Source organism: Amia ocellicauda, chromosome 10 (genome assembly GCF_036373705.1).
Source record: "Amia ocellicauda isolate fAmiCal2 chromosome 10, fAmiCal2.hap1, whole genome shotgun sequence".
NCBI lineage: Eukaryota > Metazoa > Chordata > Actinopteri > Amiiformes > Amiidae > Amia > Amia ocellicauda.
Window position 1 is genome coordinate 16858149 of NC_089859.1, and position 26627 is coordinate 16884775.

The following is a 26627-nucleotide window of genomic DNA, read 5'->3' on the forward strand; positions in this document are numbered from 1 at the left end:
GTAATCTCAGTGGTGGCTCACCCCATCTCAATGGTATCTCCCATGGCCTGGCCCTCCCTGCCAGGCTGAGCAGTTGGCATGGTCCGGGAGGCACGGCGGCGGTCTGCACAGTGAGGGAGTCGGAGGGCTGGAGGGACACACAGAGCATTGACTGACCACTGCTACACTGCCTTGACCGACCGCACTGTGTAAAGCCATTCATACACCTGCCTTCAAGTTCTGAATAGGTTTGAGGCTTGTATAGCAAGATAAATATTGTTCTTTTCTCGCTCTTAAAATATAAGAACACGTACTGAAGATGCATGCATATTTAAGAAAATGTATATATGCCTTCCACTGTTCCAAGGTTTTCCAAGGAGCTCTCCATTGATTTCTGTGTTATTTTTGTTTAGTTTTTTGCATGTTTGATATTCAGTCTATATAATAATGTTCAGTCTAGTACATTAATGTTCAGTCTAGTATAATAAGGTTAATTCTTTGCAACACAGAAATGACAGCTGGGCAGACCAGAAGATAGCTACATACCTGGCTCTGGCCCCCCAAGCTCTGGCAGTACACCCTCAGCCTGTACCAGGTCCCCGGGGTGAGCTGATCACAGATGTGCTCTGTCTCTGCACCACTGTATACCATTTCCCAGTGGCTACCTGCAGGAAACACCCACAGAAACAGTGCTGTTACTACGTACTGCCCATTACTACACACACACACACACACACACACACACACTTTGATGGTTTAAATGTAAAAGGAAATTATTGAACACAAACTAATTTAAAACAATTAAAATAAAACCGATACGGGTGGCAGTAGTGGTGTGCCTGGCAGGTCAATTGATATCCCTAGATTCCTCCCTCCCTTCAGACACACATGCTCCCTAAGTCCTGCCCTACTGTCTACCTGGCTGCAGCTCACTGGCTTCCTCTCCCAGATCGATAGCTTTGATCAGACCCGAGCGAGTCTTACCCTCTAGCCCCAGGCACATTTCCAGCCAGTACTCGGTGACCTCGGAGCCGCCGCTGTCCCTGGGAGCATCTAGGAGCAGAGAGGAGGGAGGGAAAGAGGTACATTACATTTCAGATGCATTCTCACATTCTGACTTACACAGAGCAAAGATACACACAAACACACTCACACTCACACAGTATACATTAAATACTGAAGCGCGGGAGTGTCTTTCAGGGTTCACCTCACACAGCATACAGAGGAGGAGTGCTGACAATGTGACGATGAATCGACGGTGTTGACAATTACCCCAGGTGATATGCAGTGAATGGGGGAGGACCCTGCCCTTGATGGCTGGCTGGCCGGGGGGGCTGGGTCTGTCCGGGCTGGTGCTGAACTCCACCGCTGCGCTGGGCTGACTGCGACCCTCTGCATTCGCAGCCAACACCTGCCACATGGACACACAGGGGGGAAAAAAAAGAGAAAGCTTTCTACACTGTGTCCCCCGTACTCGACTGTGTCCCTCTATTTTTCAGTCTGGCGGAGTCCCAACTCACTCTGAATCTGTAGGAGCTGCTCCTCCGGAGGTTCCTCACAGTGCAGCCCAGTTCCTCCCCATTGTGCCTTGGTTTGAAGCCGTAGCCCTGTGGGAGAGGGGAGATGAGGGGACAGCTCAGCTGGGGCAGGGGTGAAGGGGGCGGGTCAGCACACAGGTATCTGTCAATGTACGCCTGTAGAGACTGAAGGCCCTTTTGCCCTGAGAGTTACCCAGCCCAGGCCAATTCAGACTGAGAGACTTCACTGGTCTGACATGGCAGCTTGCAATAGAATTTAACATGAATAAGGCCAAGTGCATGAGGATAATATTAATAATATGAAACCAATGGAATTGTCATTACAATCTCAGGCAAACAAAACAACACACACACTAACTAAACACTGGGGGAAACCTGTAATAATGATGTTTCTGTTGGTGTTGAGCTGATCCTGACAGCTGGATTCAGCTGAATGGGAAAAGGGAGGGGGAGGGGCAAGGGACCCCTGTGAGAGACGTCCCGGCAATGTTGGGCGCAGACGGGCGACTCACCGAGCCCTCCTCCTCCATCTCCAGCGTATAGGAGAGCGACTCTTCCCCTTGGGGCCTGCCAGGGGCGCTCCACTCCAGGGCCAGCCAGGACACCCCTGCCGTGGCCAGCCGAGGAGGGGCAGGGGGTGGGGGGGCACAGCCGGAGGTGCAGCACGTCAACACCTCGCTGAAGGCGCTGCGGGAACAGGCGCAGACACATGGTGTCACACAACACCCCTCAAACCACATGATGCACAGTCAGCACTGTGGGGCCAGAGGGGCTTCTGGTTCCCACGCACCTCAATTACTGAATGAATTAAAGGAGTAATTAGGATAAATTATTAGGATACTCCAGCACCTGTAAAACCTGCCAGAACCTGACCCCCCCCCTCCCCAGAAGGACTGGAGCTGGGTCCTGCAGTGGGCACCATCCAGTCCGGTGCGGCCCAGTCCATAACAGAGAGGACATCCTTTAAATTGGGCCAGGGAGCTGGGGACTCAGGGTGGGATGACACCTGTGCACTGCAGGATGAGAGTCCATTGTGTGCGCCCTTAAAAGAAAACTGCAGCCCACCGGGAGAAATCTCCCCCAGAAGCATCTGGAACTGCCGAGCTTCAGAGATACAGCTTGGGATATTATCACACGTTATGCTGGAAAGTAAAATAGATAAATGAAATAAAATTGTGGTGACTGAGTGGACACCTACCTCATTCCTATATCATTTTTAGCAGCTAATCTGAAGGCGTATTTGGTGGAAGGGGCAAGCCTGATGACTTTGTACTGTTTCATATGCCCGAAGTATATCTCCTTGAAGGCACTTGGCTTTCCCTGGTAGGACGAGACAATTTGGACAAAAAACACAAACAGACAAACGGAAACAAAACCAAAACCCACATTAATACAGGAGCAGAGTGCAGGGAAACACGCAGCAGCCATGACACACTGGGCAAGGCGGCAGGGACACACACAGACGCACACTGGACTGGACGCAGAGTCACTAGATATGGGCCCAGCTACACCCTGAATGTGTCTCTGATGGCTCTGGGAGGAAGCCTGTTGAGGACTTTTCGTTTGCAGTCCCCTGAAGAGGAGCAGAGAGAGAGAAAGGCTATGTGGCTGTTTCCCCATACGGCTCGAACATTTTTCGTCTGGCCAACACTACACTGACTGGACACCACAGGAACTGGAATGATGCGGCTAAGAGGCGGGTTTGAAGCTGTATTCTGGGAAGGAGATTGGTTAACCGGGAAGAGGTACTGAGCAATTACAGCTGTCTTTTACTTTCCTATTGTAAATTACCTACATATTTTACTGGTTCATTTTATTAGTCACAAGCAAACTCAAGACTCCTGGAGATGTGGCTTCAGCTGGCATTCCCCTGTTATGGACACATGCTTTTGACAGACAACTGAAAGGTTTGATTAGTATTGAACAATTAGCAGTGCAAAATGATATGATCCATCTCGGTCATTATGCAATTTAATGATGGCTTACTAACTGAAAATAATAATAATAATAGCATGTATGTTCACCTTAGGAACTCAATGCAGTTTTAACAGGCTCAGGTCTTACCTCGTCAAACTCCAGGAGATAGCCAGTAATTTTGCATCCATTGTCGTTGGGAGCCTAGAGAGGAGGAAGGAGACGTTGGTTTGCAAAGGCCTCCCATCCTTGTCCTGCAGACAGCCAATCAGATGCTGCTGATCTGCCAGTTTCAGCCAGCTGGGGACCAGAATCCACAGCTGGGGCCCCCTCCGGCTGGGAGCAGGGAGGGTTATAGCCACACACACAGACACACATACACACATACACAGACACAGATACGGGGTAGTACAGAGGAGGACGAGAGACACAGGAAGGCCAGAGAAAACGCAGTGCCTTCATCCGTGTGTCCTGGTGAATGTTTACTACCCACTGTGCGTTTGCACAGTGATTTTGACAGCTTCCCTGAATGGGTGTCTAACAGTTATACAGTAGATCAGGCAGTGATCGGTAACCAACATGTTATTTATGACATTGATGATTTAGGGTTGAGGTATGACTGCGTCATCGGGCTGTCCAGGACCAGTGTTGGCGGCCCCTGACCCTGTGACCTTGTCTACTCAGGGTGTTGATGACTTGCTAGCCTACCTTCCACTGCAGAGCTAGGGAGCTCTTGGTCCGTGTTAGCAGCCGGGGGGGCGCGGGGGTGTCAGGCACACTGCACTCTGTGGTGAAACTGGCAGGCTCCGAGGGGCACCCCTTCACAGAGCCACATGATGCACATACCCTGCAACACACACCGAGTGAGTCACATTAGAACACACACGGTGATACACCCTGCAACACACATACACACTGCAACACCTGGCGTCACATACACATGGTGATATAAAAACCATAAGACACACATTCACAGACTCTCAGACTCACACAGTCACACACTGAGCTGGCAAATCAGGCTGAGCTGTTTAACTCCTAACAGATGTACACAGATAAAGTAGGATGAAGAGATGCCTGTCCAGACGGTTTAAAGTAATGAAAAGAAAGCTCACCTAATGTGGTAACTCGTGGCCGGCCGCAGCTCGGACACTGTGAAGGTCATCTCTTCCCCCCTGCAGAGGTCAAAGGTCAACATTCAGTTCTTGAAGCACTTATGATCTGCTACCCCACTGGACATCCACCCCTAACCTACCCCCTGCCACCATGTCTCTGAAGTGGTGTAAGCTGTGGGGTTTATTTAGTGTAAATACAAAACTGGCCACTTGTTTTCTGACAAAGACCATCAAGGGTTTTATAGCTGCAAAAACTGATAAACAACCTGCTTTATGGAATATATTTTGTCTCTTTTTTTTTCAAAGACAATAAAGACAAGAGAGAGAGGGGGAGGAAAGAATGAGGGAGAGAGAGTGAGGAGAGAAAAGGAGAGAGAGAGAGTATAAGGAAAAACAGAGATTTGGGAGAGAGAGAGAGGATTGTCACTCACACATAGACTGGCTTGAAGTCAGAGCCACGGCCAGAAGACAGAGCGAGCTCATAGGATAGGGGGGACTGGGGGGGTGTCTCACTGGTGTCTCCGTTGTACAAATCAAGTGGAGAGAGCCAGGACAGCACAGCTGAGCGTGGGGACACACTGCACACCTGCACAGAGAGACAGACAGTCACACACAGCTTACTTTACACCTGGGAAGTCACAGACAGACAGACTACTATGTTGACACCACATAACTTCACGTGTGTGTGTGTGTGTGTGTGTGTGTGTGTGTGTGAGTTAGTAGTGCAGTGTGTGTGTAGTGCACAACCTTCCCACTGAGGTCAGGACTGCAGAGTCCCTGACCACCTTCCCGCAATCACTTAAGACTGTTCAGACTATACCTGTAATACAGCAGCCTAATCTCCTGGGCTGCTCAGCTCTCTTGCTCTTACACACTTTCTTAATACACTCTGCTCCCTCATGCTCCTAATTGCTTATGTATTGTTAGCACTTCTCCTATGCCAACCCCAACCTTTAGCACATACTTGCAATTTAACTGTACTATGTTTGCACTTGTTAGCTCATTTGTAGTAGGTATGCTTATTGTAGTATTGATTGTCCTACTTTTGCACTTTTGTAATGATTAAAACACTTCGACCTGGATAAGGGTGTCTACTAATAAATACATAATAATCACAGTGACTTGTTTGTCTTGAATCTGAGCTCTGTGACAACTTGTTGCGTTGGGTGCTTTACCGAACGAAAACTAATCGATTGCACCGATGCAGCTGAGCCATGTGCAGTGTAACACAACAGTGAGACAGAGAGAAGCTCACCGTGGGTGGACTGACACCAGACAACACTTCCTGGAGAGTCTTAACTTCCACCTCGGAATCTGGTAAACAGAAGTATGGAAGAATAATAATAATACACATTTATACTGGTATGCACAGGGAATTTAGCAGCAGGTGGATTTCTTAAAATAAATAAGTAATAAGGAAAAGGAAAATAAAAAATGTCAAGGCCAGGTAAATTCTCAAATGGGTGGCAGCAATTCAAAAAACAACCTGCAGAGGGACCTCCTACACAACAACAACAAAAACCTTGGAGGAAATTAATACTCATTAATACTTACACATTATTTTTGTAAAAAAATATTCTTTAGAATAAGCAAGTCTATATAAATCATCCAAAGCACATTTAGAAGCAGGAGATAAAATGGTGAGCCTGTGTAGCCACAAGTGACTAGATACATGAATAAAATAAAATATGCAATTGCCGCGTGGCGAAGATAGTTTATTACAACCCTAATATCAATCTTGAAAAGCAACTGAAAATGTGTACACTTCACGTTTCTATGGGCGCAGACATTTTTCTGGAAGCAGGAAACAATGCGCTTCTTTTGAGAGTTCCACTAGCCTGAGTTTGTAATAACAGCTGTTAAAATGGTACATTTTGCATACGTTTGATATACAGCTCTGGAAAAAATTAAGAGACCACTGCAGATTTTTCTTAAATCAGCATCTCTACATGTATGGCAGTCCTTCCATTCCATTCATATTTCTATTTGGAATTTGGGAGAAATGTTGACAGTAGTTTATAGAATAAAACAAAAATGTTCATTTTACCCAAACGCATACCTATAAATAGTAAAACCAGACAAACTGATAATTGTGCAGTGGTCTCAATTTTTCCCAGAGCTGTATGTTTGTATGATAGTTATGTAGATGTTATGTGCACATGTAGCTTAATCTGTATGACCAATCGAATATCTAGTTATTTTTATGGTGCTGGGGACAATGATTTGATGTTCTGGAAATTGATACATTGTATACATCAGGGTTCCCACACCTTCTTAAACATCAAATTCAAGGACTTTTCAAGGACTTTCCATGCCCAATTCCCTCAAATTCAAGGACTCAACACGGCATAGTTTGAGACACATTACATTTTTTATATTGAGAACTAGCAGGCTTTACAGCTCACAGACAACAATTAAAAAGAGAGAGGCTTGAACGTGTAAGTAAAAAAAAAATTCAAAAGAATTTAAATTTCTATTCTTGCAGAAAATATATAAATTCAAGCACTTTCAATGACCCATGTCTATTTATGTCTATTTTCAAAAATGTTCAAGGCCTTGATTTTTTTCTCTCAAATTCACAAACTTTCAAGGATTTTAAGGACCCGTGGGAACCCTGATACACAGAAGATTCCATGTTACCATAGGGGTATTAGTTCTAGTAAAATTTCTCAAGTTAATTAAACAAAAAATGTTTTTTTCTAGGAACTGGCCGTTCACACAAATAGCACCTCACCTGTGCGTTCTGCCGGTCTTGGGGGGGATGCCGCAGCTGTGTGTTTGTCTTTTCCAGACCCCATGTGGGAGGGTGGGGGGTGGTGTGTGGGTGTCTTGGAATGGCCATTGTGTGGCGAGGGGGCGGGGGAGGAGGAGGGGGAGAGGTGGGCCCGCTCCTTCAGCCGCTTGCGCAGGTGCTCTGGTACCGTCCCGCTGTGCTCATCCCGCAGGAGTACAGCTACATGACCTGCCAGCACTGCCTCTGAGAGAGAGCGAGAGAGAGAGAGAGAGAGAGGAGGGAGGGAAAGACCAGACCAGAGAACACCACAACCAACCATTATTGTATTTATTCTGTTCTCTTTACTGCATCTGTAAAGGTTTTGGCAACACTTGTGTAAACTTGTCATATCAATAAAGCTAATTTTGAAACTGAATTGAAAGACTGACAGACAGAGACACAGAGAGGACAGAGACGGGGTTCGAGGGATGACTGCAGTGCAGACTCACCCTGCTCTCTGTAGATCTGCGGCAGGTGGCGGGGTGGCATGATGAAGTGGGAGGGCAGCTCTCCAGTGGTGGGCACGGGGGGGCGGTACACATGGTGATGGTGCAGCATGGCTGGGTGGGGGTGCAGGTAGGGTGGCGGCACATGGGAGGGTGGGGGGCCCATGGAGTGGTGAAACTCTGCAGAGTGGGGCAGCACCACCACTTTTCTCATGCCGTTTTCCTCCACCACCTGCATGGGGGGTAGACAGGAGCAGAGTCAGGGGCAGGGAGGGCAGAGACCAGCTGAGGCCAGTTCCCTCCCTTGTCCAGTCCCCTATAAAGCAGCTTCACCGTAAAATCACCACGGGGGGGTCTCACATGGTGATGAAATTTGATTGTGTTTTTTCCATTCTGATTGTTTAGTCTAGTTTTGGGGGGCTCAATGGAATTCGATTCCTCTGATTCTCAAACAGCCACAGAGAGAGTCTCCCATCCCCTGAAACACTGATCCTTCAAGAACTTATGCACTTTTCATAGTGATAGCTGATGAATATTATCAATATTTCTTTCACAGCAGACGCCTGAACCCAGGATGACTTCCAGAATCTCACAGGTACATGCATGTCAGGATGACACATATACACACCTGACACATCACAGAGCACGGAAATATACCAGACAACTTACTGCGGAGACCAGACAGGAAAAGACATTTAAGACACACAAATGCCAGGGCTGGGGACAGACCCTTACCTGAGACATGTATCCAGGGGGCACGAAGATGGGGGGCATAGAGCCATTGGGAGACACCATGGGCACATGGGCAGGACCTAAAGGAAACAGAGATGGAGAGAGGGAGAGGCGGAGGTATGTTATGTTATTGTACATATTTGTGAAAATATTATATATATTCTTTTACTCCTCATGTCTGGTATTTTTTTAATTCAAATTCTTTGCAAAATACATAAATAACAGGAGACAAACAGAAGCCCACTGACCCCATACACTCGGCAAGCAGAGCTCTGGTAGGGAGGGAGGAAAGAAGAGGGAGGGAACAGACAGAGCTCACCTGGGATGCACTGGATGTGTCCGTCCTCGGTCCGGATAGTGAATGTCTCACCAGGGTTCACCTGCACCAGGATCACCTGCAGAGAGCAGAGCAGGAGGGAGGAGGAGCCGGTTACAAGACTGAGGACAAACTCCAATTTTTAAGCAAACCAGGCAGTCAGTTAATCTGTCTCAACAGTCACTGCATTACTCAGCACCAGCAGGCTATATATCTATATATAATTTGTTTTTAAATAAATACATACCTAAATAAATAAATACATTTTACAGCAAAAGACACAATCAAACACGTGCACACTCCTCTGATCTAGCCCCCCACACCGCCTGTCTGTGAGCTTCAGGGTCAAGCTGGAAAACACACACAACACGCTTCCCCCCCTCCCCCTCGAGGTCACGACCTGCCTCACACCTCCAACATCCGCAAAGCACACAGGGGAACAGGGGCAGAAGTGGGGGGGCAACTGGATTAAACAGCAACTGCACAGCTTGAATTGGTGTCAGATATATATTTGTTCTTAGATGATTACACGCAACAGTTTAAGAGACTAAATGTTATCTCCCGAAACTACACGTTCTTATTTCAAAATGTTTTCTAAGGGAAGTTACATCCTTTTGTATTCAACTTCTGTGGAGTCTAAGGCAAGGGGAGCGAGGGACTGTAAGTTACAGTACAGCTCCCTTAGGGAAGCCCAAACAACACACACACACACACACACACACACACACACACACACACACACACGCACACACACACACGCACACACACACACACGCGCGCTGTCAGTGTGAGTGTGCGACTGTGTGTTAGGGAGTATATGTTTGTTTGTGTTAGTGTGCAAGAGTAAGAGAGTGCAAGTGTGACTTGTGAGAGTGAATGCGACTGTCTGTGTGATTGATTGTGAGAGTGTGTGTGTGTGTGTGTGTGTGTGTGTGTGGATGAGTGGGGGCAGGGCAGCAGTATGTGAGGAATGCTGGGAGACAGACAGCCAGATAGGGACAGAGCTATGCCAGGAATGTCTATTCAGGCCCCCACTGCCAGCCAATTTCTGGGAGCGAGACATGTAGGGGGGGGGGGGATTGTGGTGGATGTGGGTTTTATTTCCTTTTTTTTTTTAATCACAGTTCTTGTTTCCCGCCCTCCAACCACCAACCCCCCTGTTGGCGTTTTAGCCTGTTCCAGATGTATTAATCCTTCTCACACAGGCAGAGTGAAAACAATGCAAGGTTCTCCCCCCTGCAGCCTGCTTGTCATATCTTAATGTTCATTTCGGGACACTACCCACTGTCGGAGAGGCAAGGGGTTGCACTGAACCGCACAGCCCCTACCAGTACAGGTGTACAGAGAGACTATATACATGCTTCTGGGCTCTTACTCCGCCTGCAGCTAGTCCGGCTAATTGTTACGCAACACAGACAGCAGCTCGGCCCCTGGCGTGTTCAGGGCAAGGGAACAGTTTAACTATGATTCTGTAAATATTTTGTCTCGGCTGCAGGGTGTGTTTGGAGGCCACAGTCATACGTTTTTTTTTTTAAACACTGTTGGACAAAAACCGCCACCTCCGCCTCCTCATACCCCCTCCCCTCGCTGTGGCTGTGACACACATGGAAAAAGCCTCACTGACCAGCACATACACACAGACACTAGCACTCTCGCACTCACACTTTCCTCCTCTGGCCTAAAACAGCAGCAGAGAACACACAGGGTGCAGAGTATCCGACGCTTTCTGGGAAACTAAGCAGCAAGCGTCCGCAGTCGCCAACAACAGTTCTGTCGAGAAGGTCACGGCCGCAACAACTCGGTACCCTGACCCTTGACCTTTGACCTCGACCCGAAGCCTGAGTGGGGCTATTATGCAGCTCTGGATTTTTATTTTTAGGTTCATTAAGGAGATTAGGGGACACAGCTTACCTGCCCCTCCCACCCGGTACTGACCGTCACCCCTTCCCACACTACAGCACAGTCAACCCCTCCTGCTCACCTCCGGCTCGGCTTCTCCCTCTCTCCCTCTCTCTCCCTCCCTCCCTCTCTCCTAGTCATTACCTAGGTAACCCCTCAGACAATGTGTAGCCGCTCTGTCAGTCACACTCCCTGCCTGGGAGGGATTCAGAGATAACTCCCAGTCTTTAGTATCTAAAAAACCTGGGCAGACTAGTACATTTCCACCCATTATGTCAATAGCGGATTCAATTAGGCCAGCAGAATTAATCGGTTAGCATGTGCCTGCAGCAGCGTGGTAATGTGTGCATTTCTGCATGTCTCACTCTATATGAATGTGTACATATGCTTGAAGATACAAATATTAACCAACAAAAGATTGTGTATGAAATTTAGGGAAGGGGTTGAGATCTGGGATGAAGAGAATTGCTATGCGGTTGGGGGGAGGAGCAGGGGGTTTATAGGTGTGTGTGTGTGTGTTAGAGAGAAAAGGTCAGTGTATTTGTGTGTGCGACTGTGTTAGATGTGGGAAATAGAAAAAACCCAGACAGGAAACACAAAACAAGCCAGCAGACAGCAGGGGTTTTAGGACTCTGTCGGGACTCTGTCAGGATGGTCCCCCTAAATCAGAACTCACACTTAATAACAAGGTCTACAACCTTTTTCTTCTCTCCCTCACCCTTGTGCACCTGAACGGGTGAAAGACGACACGGACAGGAAAGAGATGGCACTCTGAACTATGCATGCCATGATCACGTTCATGTCCGATCCCACTTCCATGGCCTGGCTGTCCTCCATACAGAACAGCGCGAGCTCTAGATGGTTTCCCAGACCCAGCGTAAGGAAATCAATGGAGCTCAGCTGCTGGGACCGGAAAGCCAGCGGAGCCAGTTCCCTGGAGAGAGGCACAGCACAGCCGCCACTGCTGCCCACCAGGACAATAACCTTGTGCTCATTCCTGAGGGGACACGCTGCTCTGTGAGTGGAATTAGTGTGTGTGAGTGTGTCTATGTCAGGACACTGGGAGCCAAGGGCATTGGCAGCCGGCCGTCTGGCAGCCATCACAGAGCAGCACCCTGCCCCAGCACACTGGCACAGCCTTGCCACTCATACGCTCTCTCCCTCTCCCCATGTAGTCATAGCTTCTCTCCTTCCTTCCCCTTCCACCTCTCCTTTTCTCTCTCCTCCCTGTATTTATTGTCTCTTCTGGTCTTTCTCTCCCTGTTTTGCTCTTATTTGTTTTTTCTTTGCCCCCCTCGCTTTCTGCCTCTCCCTCTCTCCCCCTCTCTTCATTCACTCTTTTAGGTTCTCATACATTCTCCCTTCATCGGGCTTCTCCCTCTGTCCCTCCCTCTCTCAGTCTCTCCCTCCCCCTATCTCTCTCTATATCTCACTGTTATTCCGGATGTGTACACTTCCAGTCCCCCCCCCCTCCTGCTGTTGCTGTTACTGGAAGTGTCGCAGGCAGTGTCTGTCAGGAATGTTCACAGTGAACTCAGCAGAGGAGGCCAGGCTAGGGGGGGGGGGGTGTAGTTTGTGAAGCTTCAACAACTTTGTGAATTAGCCTTTCCCCCTCCCCACCACCAACCCCCTTCCCAAAAGGAGCCCCACTGGACAGGGGGGGAGCAGAAGTTTCCCAGCAGCCAAGATCTGCACTGTGGAAGCACACAGGGAACAAACCAAGGGAGCACTAAGGGAGAGTGTGTGTGCATGCGTGAGCGTGTGTGTGCGTGCGTATGCGTGCGCATGTCATAGCGTGTATGTGTGTGCATGAGTGAGAGAGTGTGAGAGCGAGAGAGTGTGTGTGTGAGAGAGAGGGAGTAGTTGTGTGAGTGTGTGTGTGTGTGTGTGTGAGAGAGAGAGAGAAGGTGTGTGTGTGAGAGAGAGAGGTGTGTGTGTGTGTGTATATGTGTGTGTGTGTGTGTGTGTGTGTGTGTGTGTGTGTGTGTGTGTGAGAGAGAGAGAGACTGTGTGTGTGCTTGTTTTATTTCCAGGATTTTGCAATACAGGATGGAAGTGCTCCAGCAGGACATGAGAGGAGGTGCTGTTACCAGAACCATCACTGTTGACTTTTTTTTTTCTTTTTCTGGAAAGGAGGATCAGCCGGAGAAGGATGGGATACACAGTGCTTAACTGCGCAGCTTGTTTATCCTCCTTTTTTCCTTTTCTCTCTCTCACTCTCTCTGCTCCCAGCTGTGTTAGTTCTATAGAACAGGACTTTCCTCTATTTGCCTGGGAGACCCCGATTGATTTCGATAAAGCTCTCCTGCCCCCCTCCTCTCTTTCTAGGCTCTGTTGCATGTGAGGCAAGTAATATAATCACAGCTGCTTACTGAGAAATACATTTAAAAAAACGACAACTCATCGAACTAACCAAAAAAACAACCAGTGTCATTTTTAAGATCTGAAAACTATCTTAAATCCCCACAGTTGCAAGCCTAGCATTTACACACAGAGTGACACTGGGTAACTTGTCCTTGCCAGTGAACTCTGGACGTCCCTTGGCTGGGGCGCAGAAGGCTGCTCCCTGGCACACAAAAAATGTGAACCCCCTTAAGCACATCTTTGCTCCCCCTCTCTGTCTCCATCTCTCTCCTCTTTCCTTGCATCGGTAGCATTTGATCCTGGCAGTGTAAACGCACCTATTGTTTCAGGTGTAACTGCGTACATTTCACAACCTGCCTGGCAAACATATGCATGTTGGCCCATTCTTCCTTTCTCCCATCGTGCTACCAGCCTCACCTCCCTCAACACAAACACACATCTGTCTCTTACAGCCCTCGATCCCCCTCCCCTCACCTGCTGCACACTCTCCCTACTGAGCATGTGTGGGAGAAGCGGGTGTTCAGTCAGCATGGGTGGAGCCTCCACACAGTGGGGCTGGTCTGCCATCATGACTGGAGAGAGCATTCATCTACAGCAGTTCCTGTGGAGAGAGTGAGAGAGAGAACTAATGAGAGAGGAGAAAGAGGACAGAGGGAGAGAACCTGAGCGAGAGAGGAATGCATCAGGAAGCAGTGTAAGAGACGGGCAGAGACATATAGGTGACAAGATTGAGGGGGAGGCGGGGAAAGCGAGTCTGTGACTTAGGGCCCCCCACCGATTATATTAAAACAAGCACCCCCATGACATATATGTATGTCTGCAACGCAACACAGCTCTAAGCACAAAAGGGAGCACCTGGCACTGAGGGGCTGGGGGGCTGGGGGGCATTAGTGGGCTGTTTCTGTGTTCCAAGATTTCAGCATCACCAGGGCAGATCAGCTGGCAGCTCTGCTCTCTCCCCATCTGGATTAAATGAGGCCCATTGCTCCACCCGACATACCACCCTGCTCAGTAAACAGGAAATACGCATTTGTCTCCCTGTCCACACATGCACGCCCACACACACACACACAAGCACACATTAGCACAACCATCACAGAACCTTCTCTCCTGCTTCCTCTGTCAGCTGTGTCCATCCTTGTTTTTTTCTGCATGCATTTCTCTACCTGTTTGCATTGTGTGTGTGTGTGTGTGTGTGTGTGTGCGTGCGTGCGTGCGTGTGTGCGTGCGTTTGTGCGTGACTGTCTGTCTATTTGTCAATCCGGGTGTATGTGTGTCCAGTTGCCTGTTTGCCTGTGTGCACATCCACGCCTTTCTCCTTGTGCACCTGTTCGTCTCTCAGATTAATTTCCCAGATAAAGCAGGGCCGAGAAACATGTGATCCAAGGAGGAAGGGAAGGATGGCGCTGTCAGCGTGCTCCTGCATAACTGAGCAGAAGCCTATGCACTGATCGATTGCTGCGATTTGGAATAATGCACACTGCTTATTCAGATGGTTGATGGGAGAGGGCCAGGGGCTGCCCTGTGGTGCCTGAGTGAAAGAAAAGAAACCAAAAATAACTGCTGCCTAAACTTGTCCTCTTGTCACTGGTGTAGTTTGTCCATAAAAGGAGGAGTGAGACTGTACCTGGGTGTGTGTGCATACCCCCTATGCTGCACACTATGGAAAACATCTTCACAATCAGTCACTCCCAGACCCCACCTCCACTCCCCAACACTCTCATACAATGGCTCTTTGGCATAGGCCAAAGCACAAGCTGCCGGCAGCCAGCACAGTGAGGGGCTGCAACTCACACAGATTCTCATTCTCAATCGGTGGCATGATACTCCACACACAGCATGCCTCACACAGCCCTGCACACTAAACTACACACATAGCCATTGCACACTTAGCCCTGTACATGTACAGCCCTGCACACACACATACACAGAACTCCACACGCTGCCCTGCACACTAAACTGCACACATACCATGCCACACACAGCCCTGGCAGACCACTCCACTTTCCTTCCACTGTGCCAGCGCAACACCTCTTCTGCCCAGGGCAAAGGGGAAGGAAGACCAGTGCAGAATACACAAAAAAAACAAAGAAAAAGACTGAAAAAATAATCTGAGAAATTAACACAATTTAAGAATAAAACACAAGGAGAGGTCCTATGGACTCCATGCATCACTTTCCCCTTTTCCCTCCCCCTCCCCCTCTCCCAGCTTCTCTCTGAGTCTGCTCTCTGTACTGACCTCACTAGTGTCCACACCCACACAGTGCTGATGCTGGGCTACTGAACACTGACTGCTCCTCTCACACTGACCGCCCTACTGTATAAGCTAACAATGACAGTGTAGCTCAAGGGAGAAAAAGCACCCCCTACAGAACAGTTCTGAGGCTAGTCTCCAGGCTGGTGAAGGATCTGACATGTGCGCGCGCGCACACACTCACACACACACACACACAAACACACAAACACACACACAAACACACAAACACACACACACACACACACACACAAACACGCACGGTGCCCACAGAACAGTGCTTTAGCATCTGACCACATGAAGACAAGCAAAGAGATGCTCATCAGGGTGAAATGTCAGGTGGTGGAATCATTAGTGTCATGAAACTAGAGGGGCTGGGGGGAGGGCAAGGAAAACTCTCTACAACCAATCTCTCTGTCTGCTGTTCAATCAGAACCCCTTGGGTCCAGTTTGAGCTGCAGAGATGACAAAATAGCAGACAAAATAAATTGCACAGGCACGCAGTAAGACAGGAGTGCTACATGTCTAAATAATGGTAAACTTTAATTATTATAATTATCATTATTCAAAAGATTTCAGTCTTGGTGAACCAGGTTAGTGTAGTAAGGCTGCACTGCTGAAAATCAACAGAAAGGTTAAATGTCCTCCCTATTGAATACAAACAATTACATAATAATGAAAATACTAAATTAAATAAAGAATTTCAAATTCTGCCTCCTACGTCCATGGCACAGAGAGGATACCAACTACAAACAAAAACAAATGAACAGGCAGGTCTTTATTTAAACACACAGAGGAAGCCCTGCGTCTATTTTGCCAGGGAGGGAGTGCAGAGAGGACGTGACTAAGCAGGGCTTCCGCCTAGGAAGGGAAAAGTAAGGTAGTCTCTTATTAGGAACATGACATCAAGTTCTCATGACACAGTCACGAAATGAAAGATCCAAAAAAGGGAGAGAAAAAGGAGAGGAAAGAAAAGAAAGGAGAAGGATGCATGTCACTCTGCCTGTGAGGCCACTGCAGTATTAACAGCAACAGCCCCCACCTACCCTCAAACACCCTCCTGTGGTGGAAAACACACAACAGCAAAGGATGTGAAAATGACATGAAGCTTTCAATGTAAACCCACCCTGCACTCACACTCACACTCACTCTCTCTCTCTCTCTCTCTCTCTCTCTCTCTCTCTCTGTCCTGCGTTTGGGCAGCTCTTGTCATTTGTTAGCTTAGAGCTAAGAGGTCTTGAACGTACTGTCCTGCACACACACTCATGCACAGTGCACTACACACATACAGACCAACACACACACTGAAATGTTTTCCATATTCAAATAATATCCTTAATTGTTTTTGAGTATTCAAATATTCAAATTTGAGCATGCGCGGTGTTGGTGCTAGCGGTTCCGTATACACACAGTGGGGAAATAGGACTGTATCTAGGCTGGCACGGTGACTGGCACTAAGGGTAGCTGCTGCGGGCCAACCATGCCCTACATCTGAATGGGCCCAGGCTTCACACAGCTGGTGGGCCTGAGTCTACCCTGTCTGCCAGGGGAAGTCTCTCATAGCGGAAAGCCGGAGACGGATAGCAATTCTGCTAGTGTGTCCGAGCCAGCCAGCAAGTCTGTTCCTGAACTGATGCCAGCATAGCTCACGCCTCCCCCCACCCACCACTACATGCCAGTCTGCCCCTTGTTTAAAAACATGGGTCTGTTTTCCTGATTGCATGGAACAACTTCAACAAAAGCAAACAAAACTAAAAAAAATGTATTGAAAAATTGAAAAATCAGACTCGTTATCAATTGAGTGTGTGACTCAACAGGCTGTCAGGCTGCTGTACGAAACTGTGCAGATGACGCCACCAGGAAGGTCACTGGTTGCGAATGCGAGTTGGATTTGCTGAATCCTGCCTGCCATCCCTGTACTGTAGGACTTTGACTACACTGACCTTCTGCCACCACAGAACACCAACTTCCACCCTACAGGCCAAGAGCAAAAAAACTAAAAACAAATAAATGAAATGAAACCAAACAAGGAAATAAAATCAATAGATAAGTAGTAAATACACAAACAGTCTCTCTCTGTGGCTTCTCTGGCCCCTCCTGAAGGCAAAACCACAGCTTCCTTTCACAGGGCTGTTTCAATCACTCTATGAACCCCTCTGTGGCACACCTGCTTACACCACCTGAGAAGGATATGCAGGGGGTCAGCGCCCTGCAACAGGGTCCTGAGAAAGCTCTGCCCGGCACCCACTACTTTGTATTGTTACCCCGCTGCCAGGCACAGCAGTTGCCTGGTTCCCTTAGGTCAACACACAGTTCCTACACCTTAATCTTGAATGCTGGTCCTTCTATTTTTAACACACCTTATCAATGCACTCACAGGATTTCCTCTTACTGAGCGTTTTCTTAAGAGCTGTGCACTGCAAGCCACAAAGAGGGCTGCCGTCACTGTTCAGCTACCAAAAGCACAAATCAAAATTTTAATTGCTGTTCCTTGATACAGGACATCAGGGAAGGCCTGTTCACACAGTCGGGCAGTACCACGGCTTTGTGTCTGTACTGCAGCAGTGCAGTCCAGTGAAGCATTTCCATCTCAGTTTAACACACCTCTGTGAAGCAGCAGGGAAACACACAAATGGAGGCATTCTTCATTTTTGCTGGAGGAGATATGACTGAGCGATCTCCTTGTTCCTTGTGGAGAAAATTCTCCTGCTGACTCAGCACCACACAGCACACTGGCGGCTTTGTGAGCACAGTGCCGAGCAAACGGAGAGTTCAGAGGCAGCCAGAGGGCCTTGGTCGGAAAATATCTCCATAATAATAACACCAATAAAAATAAATGAATAAATAACATTAAATTATACGTTTTTTTAAACCCCCCAGTCCTCCTTTGTGCTTTCTAATAGTAACCTGTGTTACATCGGTTACACGACTATACAGCCAATCAAAGAGCCTGTCTGCAGGGACTAGGCTAGTCAGGTTCCTGCCAGTTGTGAACACAGTAAATGTGTAAATATGTGTATGTGTTTAAGAGAAAAAAATTGCTCCCCCCTTTAGTACACTACACAGTCACACTGGCAACTTCACTAGGAGTGTTTGTGTGTGTCCGAGAGAGAATGTGTGTGTGTGTGTGTGTGTGTGTGTAGGTCTGTCTGTGTGTGAGAATGTGTCTGTGTGTGTTAAGTGGGGACTGGAAAAAAAAGAGTTTACACAGGGCACTGGGCAAAGTGTCCCAACAATGTCCCAAAAATACTCTCACACACATCACTGTGTAAGATAAAAAGCAAGTGCTGTTTGACTGTTGACTGTAACTATGGTAACACTGTATGAATTTGCATTCTTTCCCGTTTCATTTGTCACCCTCTTTCTTCAATTGAGAAACCGTATTTTGAAACCACAGTTATGCATTACAAGGGAGGTAACAGGTACATGAATCAGTGTTCCTAGAAGTTCCCTTCATCATTATTATTAGTAGTATTGTGGGGAAAAGCTGCAGAGGTAATGACTATTATTTGGATTCCTTCAAGACAGCGCTGAATTAAGTGCTGGCAGTGCATTAGGTCCTGGGAAACCAAAACGAGTGAGAATGGTTCGTTTCACAATCTTGTGCGGGTTCTTCTGATCTAAAATGCTCAGAAATGCCTCATGTTTAACAATGTAGGCAGATTAATAGTATGATTTTTTAATTTTATTTTTGCACTTGGTCTGGCTGTAAATATAGACGAAATGTGAAGAATCACAGCAGCGTTTGTTGCCACCCCCATCTCGCTAACGCTCCTGGTGGGATGGCTGCCTAAGACCTAGGAGACACTAAGGGGTCAGGGGAAGGTTCTGTTTACAATGCCCTGGTCACCTGCTATTAAGGGACAATGGGCAGTGTGTGTGGTCTTTCAGGGGCACAGCCAGAGACAGAGAGATGCACAGAGGGACAGACACACAGACTCTACAGCACTTTCAGCCCCAGACAACAAAACCTCTACACAACTTTACCAAGTGGGACAAACAGTGACTAATGCCGCACGGAGGCGAACTCCAATAGCTAATCTTAAGGTTGCGTCATCAAAAGGAACGCAGACTTCCCCACCAAAGGGGCAGCACACGCACGGTGACGTCACCATGAGGTAACACGAATGCACAGTCCTTCGGATTGTTCACCACAAGACACTCGCTGTTACAAAATGTCCTGCACTTCGATTGCTGTGCGTTCAAAGCCGCACAAATGACAGGATATGATATCAGCTTCAAATTGTGCATTCTCTCTTTTTTTCCCTTCTTCCTACTTTTCCCTGCGCAAATGACATCCCTCTCCTCTAGGCGACGTCAGTGCGGCGTACAACGGTGGGGATGGAGTAGACGTGGCATGCACAAGAGCAGCCCCAAACATGACTGAATCATGTGTGCACAAATACTGCTTACTTTTAAAACTATTCCTCGCGTTATTCTTATCCATGACCTGAACAATGGTCGACCCTTATGAAACTATACTGCACTGACAGCATCTGGAAAAAGTTTGTGTCGAGATTTTTGTATATTACTGCTTACTAACGAGAGAAAGTTTTCAGTGCAGTATAAATATAGCCACGACTACACTGTGTATTATTCATAATAACCATCATCATCATCATCATCATCATCATCATGGTATTTATAATCTCGTTTCCTCGAAGTCTAGATCAAATACTTGCCCCTGTGCCCACCGTGCCAGCAATACGAGACAGTAACACTATTTATTACACTCAGAAAATGCTGAGAAGTCTAAACAAACCAACAAACGAATCAAAATGAATATATCCATATACCGTATAAAGCACGCATTTGTCAAATACGAAACGTGTATCCCAGGCTCATCGATCAGCACCACGACACCACTATTCACGACCATCTCCATCCCACTGCAGGGGACGTAACCACGCCGCTCCCACACAGCACACACGGGACATCAACCCACATCAGATCAATCTGATTATATCAACAATAATCAAACCATGAGTAAATCAGTGATTACCGCAGTCTCTCCCGCCGGAGTGGACGACCTGACCCGCTGCAGTTCAGGGGTAGCGGCGCTCAGTCTCGATGCTGGCCGGGCGTCGCGTAATCCTGGTTTGAAATGGTTATTAATACTGATGATGATTTTATTTCATTATGTGTGTGTGTTGCTGGTTATGTCGCCTTCGTCCGCTGCCTCCCCAGTTCCTGATCCTACGCCGGACTGAGACTCAGACTGCCCAACCGCACCGCCATCAGCGTACCAACAGCACATGCGCAGTAACCACTACCACCAACACGCACACGCACACTCAGTCTCTCTCATGCAAGTCTGCAATGAGAGGCTGCCAGAGGAGTGACTCTTCCACGCCAGGGATAAACCATATGAAATACCCCGACTGTGGCCCTGCTTTGCTGTTTATATTCAATGTGGGAAGCAGTACCACAGTACTGTACCAAGTCCAGCTATATCACATTTTCAGTATAGACATTATGATGATGATGATGATTGTGGATTTAGTAACTGCATCATTCGGATCATTACCAGGGTGCTATTTTACAGTCATAGCAAGCCGCTGTAATGACAGGTGCATCTGTATTGCTATTTATGTAGAAAGCAGAGGCAGTAATCTCACGGTGTGGTAACTAACAGCAGTTGCCTATCCAGACGGTCACAGTGCCAGGCCCAGCTATGGCTGCAACACAGTGTGACAGGTTGGTTTTGGTGATAGATAGATAGATAAACATCTATTACTGCTTTTGCTTACGTGACCAACAGTCTGGTGCATGTTTAATGTGGATGGACAAAACAATGACCTTATAAAATGATAATAACTAGAATTTAAGTATGTGTAGATACTTTGTCTACATGTGACGTACTTTTTGCTTGATGTATTATTGGTTATGTATTATTTTTATGGCCCGTTTCCAGCTCCTTGTGGTTGGGAGGGGGGGTAATAGACCTATTGGAGGGGCTACCAATTAACCACCTTTGTACAATTTGTATTGTATTAAACTAGACGTATAGGTAGATCAAAAACAAATTTTAATATGTACTCAGGTATGTCTACATTCCATGTTCCTGTGTTCTACATATGCACATAATTTGGGATGGAGTTTTTTTTTTTTAATCTTTTATGTTTTTTCCTGATCTACTTTTCATTCCTTTACACTTAAACTGCCTTTCCATTCATTTTATTTAAACAATTATACAGATCTATACAAACTTCCTTTGCACTTAACAAAAGTAATAAAAAATAAATAAGTTAAGCATTGGAATACAATTGAGTGCTCCGTCGTAAAGCGAGAGCATAAGTTTCCTATTTTTGGACTTGAGAACTCCTTCAAAAAGTCCTCCACATTTAGGCTTATAGTGATGACTTTTTTGTGTGGCAAAATAAAGTCTTTCATGAAGCATGGTTCAGGTGAGTACTCATGATAGAGTGGAGAAGGCATTGTCATATGAAGATGTGGAGACACCAATTATTAAAGTGATACATACTTATGCAGCAGTGGAAATGCATCTGTATTGATTATCAGAGCTTTATTGATTGACACAGGTCCTCATTGCACCCAGGGCAGTACTGATACACAGTGCAGCACTGCCCGAGGGAGCTGTGATTACGGAGAGTGGGGACTTGTGGGACTCAAAAGCACAGCATACACACAACACACACACAGTCACACAACACACTCACACCCGATTACAGTGCAGGTGACCCAGTCTGTGCAGAGAGCCCACAGGCAGGTGGGACAGTGACAGCAGCCCGTGTGTTACTTGAAGGAGCCTCACAATCACAGGCCTGTTCTCCACCCTGCCTGTCTTGACACTGTGAGCACTGCCGCCTAGTGTCACAACCATGGAACTGCAGACTGTGGAAACCATAGGGAAATATTCAGGTAGGTCCCAGTATTATCAGTCTGCACATGAGAACATGCAGTCTTCATCTCATGCAAGATCTTAATCATTATTATTCTATTATTATTACTGTTCTGATAAACACTACCTCCTACAGTAAAATTCCAGTTCTTATTACTGCTGGATCAGGATGTTTGTATTCCCCCTAAATTTAAACATTGATAGAAGTGGCCAGGAAGGGTGAGGCACCGGGGGTGTGGAGTGGGGAGGCAGCGGGGGCGTGGTGGGGCAAGGTGGTGGGGGTGTGATGGCATGGTGGGACGAGGTGGGGTGGTGGGGCGAGACAGCGGGGGCTTGGTGGGATGAGGCGGCGGGGGCGTGGTGGGGCAAGGTGACGTGGTGGGGCGAGGCAGCTGGGGCACGAGGCAGCGGGAGCGTGGTGGGGCGAGCGAGAGTGAGGTGGCATGGTGGGGTGAGGCAGCAGGGGCGTAGTGGGGCAAAGTTGCGTGGGGGAGAGGTGGCAGGGGTGTGGTGGGGCGAGGTGTTGGGAGGAGTTCCCCGCTACTACCAGTCCTGAGACAGATCCTTCAGTCTATCCATGTCTTGCGTCCGTGCAGGTCAGCCCAGTGTCACTGCCCTGCATTACTTTGCTGATGTAAACTCAGATTGACTTGGTAGCTAGATAGCTAATAATGTCAGTAGAGGGAAGAATTATTTAACCTGTATCCAATAGCTGGCAAGCATTAACCGCACGGTGCACACTGAATGACACACTTGAGAAATGCAAAAAATATTTTATTAGACAATGTCAAGTTTCCATTGAGCCAGACTTGTGGCCCCCCCTGGAGACCAAGGCCCTGAACTGCAGCCCATGTAGCCCAGTGGGTTAACCTGCCCCTTAATGAGACATTTTTGGTAGGGGGTGAATATTTTTGCAAGACACTGTATGAATGTGTCTATATATTTTGCGTTTCAATTCACCCCCTACCAAAACTGACAATTTTTGATGGTTTTGATGCAGGACAGTGCCCTGTCTAGATGGCAAATATATTCTATTTCCATTACTGTTACAGCATGATTGTGTAAATCATGTGCAATTTGTAGCTCTTTGTTTTTGTAAAGAAACCTAATTGTCTTTATGTTGGGGTCTAGGGTTTAAGTAGTGTAAAGCTGCCACCACCTTTTATGTACCAGGGAGGTCTGGTTTAGTTATTCTGGAAGCAGTTAAAACATACACACAACAACCAAATAAACATCCAAACTATTTTTATTTCTTTACTCCTTACGGTGCTTACCTATTCACATTCAATGAGGGAGGAGCTCCCAAGCTAACACGCAATAAATATAGACATAAGAACTGCAGTGAAAACCATGCTTTCAGGCAATCTAAAACCAATAAAATACATGACATAATACAAATGCAGGTTTCGTGGCAGTACGCCTCCCATGTTGTTCGGGTGCATTGAATTTGGATTCACTCTCCTCTTTAACAGCCCATCCTCTATAAACATTTCCCCCCCAAACAGTCAGATACTTCCTTAAGTAAGGATGTTCTCCCAACTCTAACCTCCATTCCTGCCCTTTTACCTTCCATCTCATAAATTCCTGCACCTCAGTGTTCCTCTGCCGTTCTTGTTCTAAATTCCAAGCCCTTTCTTCCCCTATGACCCCACCTTCACAGCCAGAGCTTCATCTGAGTTGTTGTGCAGAGCTGAAGGACGTTGTGATCCGCATTGTCATGAAGCTGCTCTGGATGATTAATACGTTTATATTGAAATGGGGCAAGCCGTTCTAAACACCGACCTTCAGGTTGACTGAAATTATGCAACCAATGTAAATTCATGGCCTAATATATAGTAACGAAAATGCTCACAAAACACAACTACTGCCAACAACTCCTTTTTAGTAGTTGTGTAATTCTTCTCCTGTTTAGTCAGTCCCCAGCTGGCATATACAACCACTCTCTCCCTGGGCCCATGCACTTGTGACAAAACTGCTCCAATGCCTTCATCACAGGCATCAGTATCACTAACAAACTCACACTTTGGGTCAAGGTAGGCTAAAATGGCATTCTTCTGTCCATTTACATTTGACACCCAATCTATGAAGTGGCCGAGCAATGTCAGAAAAATGTATTACAAAGTGCCAGTTAGAGACCAAACCTACAAAACTTCTCACTTCAGTTAGTCTTAGGCACTGGTTTCACAGCCTCCACCTTTGTTGGATCCGTAGCTACTCCCTCCTGGGTAACAATGTGGCCCAAGTACTTGTGTGGAGAACAATGCATGTTACAAGTCCCAGGCATAGGACAGCGTAAAAAGATCAGCCTGTGAAACAGGAGAAAAGATTAAATATGTCAGCGCTGGCTTCTTTGCAGTTACATGTTACTCAGCAGGATGAGGAAGTTCAAACTGCTTCCGCATGAGAGTGTTTGTGAGTGAAGCCAAATGTGTCACAGTCCCTACTGACAATAGGTATGTGAGTTTCAATGGGAAGTTCGTTGGATGACTCAAGTACTAAACCCTTGAATGAGACGAGCTTTAAAATATTACTTTCAAATAAAAGAAAACCACAAATAAACATTAAAATGTAACCATATTGTACATTTTGAGTGTGTCAGATGCACTTACTAGGCTTAACCTTTAAATTTGCTTGACCCAAACTTTCCAACACCTCGCCCAAATGAAATGGATGTTCCTCAAAAGTTCGACCAAATACGATTGTCATCTACGTAAACAAGACATTTGGTCCACTGTAAATCTGCCAATACCAACTGCATCAAATGCTGGAATGTGCTATGTGCATTACATAAGCCAAAAGGGAGCACATTAAACTCATATAGCCCCTCCCTGGTGACAAAGGCAGTCTTCTACCAATCGTGGGGAGCCACCTCAACCTACCAGTAACCACTGGCCAGGACTAAAGTTGAAAACCACTGAGCTGCAGTCAAATTATCCAGTGTATCATCCGAGGGAGGGGGTAAGCATCCTTTATAGTGACATAATTGAACCATCTGTAATCAACACAAAACCACAATTTCCCATATTGTTTTCGAACTAAAACCACTGGTGCTGCCCAATGGTCTTGTACCTGGCTAGGAAGACAAATACATTACAGTTTACTATCAGAAAATGGAAAGCAGACCTTTGTTTTTAGGAGGGGGAATTCTACAGAAGAGCCTTGGGGCCATGTGAATGAAAAAACAAATCTGAATTTTGACTTTAAAACTTGACTTTTCGAATTTTGAACTCGAAATTTGACTTTAAAACTAAATTTAAACTTTGAACCTTTCAAAATGTTGACACTACTGTGGTATTGCTTGTAAATGGCGACCTCACCTGAGCTGTACACCTTGTGGATCAATTACATTTAGAATCTGCCTGATTACCTTATCCTGTGTCACAATAACCCTCTTTGAATTGCACAACCACCGATAACCCTGGATCTGTCCAGATTTCTCACTTTCATTTTGTATAAACATCACTTGACCTTGACCTACTGTTTCTCCGGCAAACTCTCTTCAAAGTTCTGCAACTCATAATAACACCTTTTTGCACTTTGTATTGTGCTTATGTTTTGTAAGTCGCCCTAGATAAGGACGTCTGCCAAGAAATAAATAATAATAATAATAATAATAATAATAATAATAATAACATTGCCAAGATCTCCTTATTACTAAACACAATTAAAGTAGATTCTTAGATCTGTTATTTGAGGCATTTTGTAGAGTTTGAGGCCCAATGCACCCTCTTCACCTTTGCAATTGTTGGAGTGTCATGGTCCCTTAGCGCTCCCCCTCTATCCCCACTAGGGGTCACCATTTCCCTGCCTTCTCCCTGCTCTCATCACTCTGTCTATTAACATTCTGGTCACCCATGTGCACTCCTGTTCCACCCTCGGTTCCCATTCGCCCTGCACCTCCCTACCTGGTTTCTGTTCCTCTTTATAAGCCCCTCACTTCCCTCAGTCGGGGCGAAGTTTTGTGAGCCCTGTTCCTCCGAGCATCGACCACGACCACGACCACGACCACGACCACGACCACGACCACGACCACGACCACGACCACGACCACGACTCTGCTTAGCCTCTATTGTCCTGATCTGCCGGTACCCGACCCACGCCTGTCCGACCATCCCGCGATCCAGCACTGCATTTGGGTTCCCTGTTCCCGAGCCCCCGAGGTAACGTGACATGGAGCTACATCATTGGAGTTTTAACATGGGATGGGTATTCCAGCATGACAATGACCCAAAACACACAGCCAAGGCAACAAAGGAGTGGCTCAAGAAGAAGCACATTAAGGTCCTGGAGTGGCCTAGCCAGTCTCCAGACCTTAATCCCATAGAAAATCTGTGGAGGGAGCTGAAGGTTCGAGTTGCCAAACATCGGCCTCGAAACCTTAATGACTTGGAGAGGATCTGCAAAGAGGAGTGGGACAAAATCCCTCCTGAGATGTGTG

The 26627-nt window shown here is 46.9% G+C and overlaps 1 protein-coding gene across 1 annotated transcript in view; it reads right to left on the reverse strand.

Moving 5' to 3' along the window:
* The window catches only part of LOC136760057 (fibronectin type-III domain-containing protein 3A), a 28839-nt gene extending 8268 nt beyond the window's left edge, over window positions 1–20571 (reverse strand). The window contains exons 1-18 of the mRNA XM_066715297.1: window positions 20330–20571; window positions 13548–13674; window positions 8814–8889; window positions 8498–8574; window positions 7766–7994; window positions 7278–7520; window positions 5799–5857; window positions 4975–5129; window positions 4544–4603; window positions 4140–4278; window positions 3582–3635; window positions 2716–2837; window positions 2030–2204; window positions 1500–1586; window positions 1252–1390; window positions 964–1032; window positions 526–644; window positions 22–127 (exon numbers count right to left, since the gene is read on the reverse strand). Coding sequence (XP_066571394.1) covers window positions 22–127; window positions 526–644; window positions 964–1032; window positions 1252–1390; window positions 1500–1586; window positions 2030–2204; window positions 2716–2837; window positions 3582–3635; window positions 4140–4278; window positions 4544–4603; window positions 4975–5129; window positions 5799–5857; window positions 7278–7520; window positions 7766–7994; window positions 8498–8574; window positions 8814–8889; window positions 13548–13658 — 2020 coding nt within the window. The 5' untranslated portion in view covers window positions 13659–13674; window positions 20330–20571. The remainder of the gene's footprint in view (window positions 1–21; window positions 128–525; window positions 645–963; window positions 1033–1251; window positions 1391–1499; window positions 1587–2029; window positions 2205–2715; window positions 2838–3581; window positions 3636–4139; window positions 4279–4543; window positions 4604–4974; window positions 5130–5798; window positions 5858–7277; window positions 7521–7765; window positions 7995–8497; window positions 8575–8813; window positions 8890–13547; window positions 13675–20329) is intronic.
* Window positions 20572–26627: the final 6056 nt, after the last annotated feature.